We start from the raw sequence: 3,256 nt of genomic DNA on the forward strand, positions 1-3,256 counted from the left end.
TGACTTCCAAGAGTTTGCGTAGAATTCAAAATTGACAACCCAAATTAACCTCTATATATCGAGGAATCACCTCATATTTTTTTCCTTTTTGATATTGGAATCCTATAAAAAAAAAGATTTTATGACCACTTATGTTTCAATTCAAGTTCATGGCACGTATTGTCAATTTGATCCAACAGATCTCACGGACTTGTCCCTCGTGCTTCGCCAGCGTCAAGCCTAAACACATGTATCATGAGAACTTGTGGACTCCATGCATATGTATATATATATACACGTAGCATTTGCCCGGAGTATATATTACGCCACACAGATTGAAGAAAGATTGTCACTTAGTAGGTGATATCAAATAAAAAATTCAGAGAAAACAGATTGTACAGAGAAGCCATGACGAAAGCCATTGCTTCACACCTCATCGACTACGTCATAAGGCATGAACTCAAAGGCCTATATATACATAATATCGAAAGCCAACCACTTCACTATCTATCTATTTAATTTCCTACTGCAATTAATTACTACTCAATTTGTTGTGATATCTCTAAAAAAACCAAAAGTTAAGAAAATGGCAAAATTATATGAGAATGAACACCCAGTAAAGGCCTTTGGATGGGCAGCTAGAGATACTTCTGGTGTTCTTTCTCCTTTTAACTTTTCAAGAAGGTATTATTTGATTCCATTTCAAAAATTTTGGTTTTCTTTTTTAAAAAATTGTTCTTGATTCTCTGTTTGGGTTTTGGAATGGGTGCAGAGCCACGGGTGAAAAGGATGTGCAGTTTAAAGTTATGTATTGTGGAATTTGTCATTCTGATCTTCATCAGCTCAAGAATGAATGGAGCACTAGCATATATCCAATGGTACCTGGGTTAGTTTCCATTTTCTTACTTTTCATTTATTTATTTGAATATGAATTTAAGTGGTACATGCTGACGTATAAAGTTGTGTAATCTAACTTGTGGTAACATGTGAATTACTAACTTTTTTTACCAGGTTTCTAATATTTACCGTATACATTTAGCTAAAAGGATTTTAGTGACGACCTTCTGCGGCGACGTCGGTTAGTCGCCACCAAACGTGTATATCGCAGGTTGCATCCTGTCCTAAATTTATTTGTGGCACATCATTTACCTTTTGAGGCGAACTAAGCCGCCACAAAATCTAATTTTCTTATTATTAACTTTTGGCGGCGACTAAGCTCGCCACAAAAGGTAATCAAGTGCGTCACAATATAGATTTAAGATAGGTGCCATATCGGGCGACATAGACTTTTCTTCACTAAAAAGCTTCCGCCGTCGATTAATTGAAATTAAACTCTTGCAAATATGTACTTTTCCTTTTGTCATATGTTTTTATGATTGATATATGAAAGGTTCTACATAAAATTAACCAAATTTAGGATTTACGAGAAATTAAAGTTTCTGTCTTGGCAAATGGTTCCATGTTAAGAGTTCTTTAATGGAATGAGAAAGATTGGGTTATAATTAAATATGCAGATATCTTTTTCAAGAGATGAAATTGCAAGATAATATATTTTATAGCAAGAAACGTAACAGGGCATTCTAATACTTTTACCAACAAATTGACACGCTAGGATGGTAGAAACCAAAAACTGGTACTATCTCATTTTTCTTTGTGTTGGCCTTTTCTAGCTAATAGCGATGGGGAGCCATTCATTTATACCTTATTCTAGCAACTGTAAATTGAAACTTAATCACATGTTATGTTTTGGATGCTAATACATCGATTTTTGTCATTAATTGTCACTTGTTACAGGCATGAGGTTGCTGGTGTGGTAACTGATGTTGGTAGCAAGGTTGAGAAATTTAAGGTTGGTGACAAAGTAGGAGTTGGATGTTTGGTAGGATCATGTCGCAAATGTGAAAACTGTGACAATAATCTCGAGAATTACTGTCCCGGTCAGATAATGACATACAACGGTATTTACATCGATGGAACCACCACGTATGGAGGATACTCCAATATTATGGTAACGGACGAGCACTACGTGGTTCACTGGCCTGAGAACTTGCCAATGGAAGCGGCTCCATTGTTATGTGCTGGAATTACAACATATAGTCCTTTGAAATATTTTGGACTCGATAAACCTGGAATGCACATTGGTGTTGTTGGTCTTGGTGGTCTTGGTCATATGGCTGTGAAATTTGCTAAGGCATTCGGAACAAAAGTGACTGTTATTAGTACATCTGCTAGTAAGAAACAAGAAGCAATTGGGCGTTTGGGTGCGGACTCATTTTTGGTTAGTCGTGACCCTGACCAAATGCAGGTGAATATTATGACTTTTGACTTTATACCTCGACCAATCAATCAACTATGCTTCAATTTTAAAAGGGAGTTTGACATAAGAATACTAATTTTCATATATACATGTAATATGAGCAGGCTGCAGCAGGCTCGCTTGATGGCATCATTGACACTGTCTCTGCAATTCACCCTCTTCTTCCATTGATTAATTTGTTGAAAACTCATGGGAAGCTTGTAATGGTTGGCGCACCAGAAAAACCATTAGAGTTGCCCGTATTTCCCTTGCTTTTAGGTATGTTTCTTGAATCAACTGTTTCTATATATCCATGCATTCTTTTTAGAACCAACAAAATTTGATATTGATACAAAAGTTATATAATTTGATAAACAGGAAGGAAGCTAGTAGCAGGGAGTGCCATAGGAGGGATAAAGGAGACACAAGAGATGGTAGATTTCGCGGCAAAGCATAACATTACACCAGATGTTGAAGTCGTGCCAATGGACTATGTGAATACAGCTTTAGACCGTCTTTTGAAATCGGATGTTAAGTACCGTTTTGTACTTGACGTTGGCAATACATTAAACAAGAATTAGCGGTGGGACTTGGGCAAGAAAATTAGAATTGGATCTACCGTGTGTGCTTCTTAGCCTATTGAAAATCGGATTGCATTTTGCTCTAGGCTTATGATCTTGTTTTAGCTTGCTCCTATTGGTGTTTATTTTTTACTATGTTTTATGTATTAAAGGAAGGATTCAGAGAATAAATACATATTGTTTATTTCTAGTTTTGTCATGAAAAATTTGTCTCGGTCGATCTTGACATAGGTGCATTTGATCTTATGGAGATAAGGCTTTGTGATATTATTTAGAGATGGTCCTCCTAGTCAAAATGTATGGATAATCTGGTTAATATTCTTCCTTTCAAGATGTCTTTTTGGGGCCATTTGGGTAACCAAATTGTTTCGGAAAGGTTTCTTTACTTCTTTCCATGGTC

At 36.3% G+C, this 3,256-nt stretch overlaps 1 protein-coding gene across 1 annotated transcript; it reads left to right on the top strand.

Annotated features, from left to right (window-relative positions):
• The first annotated feature begins 482 nt into the window (after positions 1 to 482).
• Positions 483 to 3,050, top strand: LOC107772795 (8-hydroxygeraniol dehydrogenase-like). The gene is given in 5 exon segments (NM_001325144.1): positions 483 to 663; positions 752 to 865; positions 1,774 to 2,284; positions 2,401 to 2,554; positions 2,654 to 3,050. Coding segments are annotated over 5 exon segments (1,080 nt in total). The 5' UTR covers positions 483 to 565; the 3' UTR covers positions 2,857 to 3,050.
• Positions 3,051 to 3,256: the final 206 nt, after the last annotated feature.

Source organism: Nicotiana tabacum, unplaced genomic scaffold (genome assembly GCF_000715075.1).
Source record: "Nicotiana tabacum cultivar K326 unplaced genomic scaffold, ASM71507v2 Un00011, whole genome shotgun sequence".
NCBI classification, from domain to species: Eukaryota; Viridiplantae; Streptophyta; class Magnoliopsida; order Solanales; family Solanaceae; genus Nicotiana; species Nicotiana tabacum.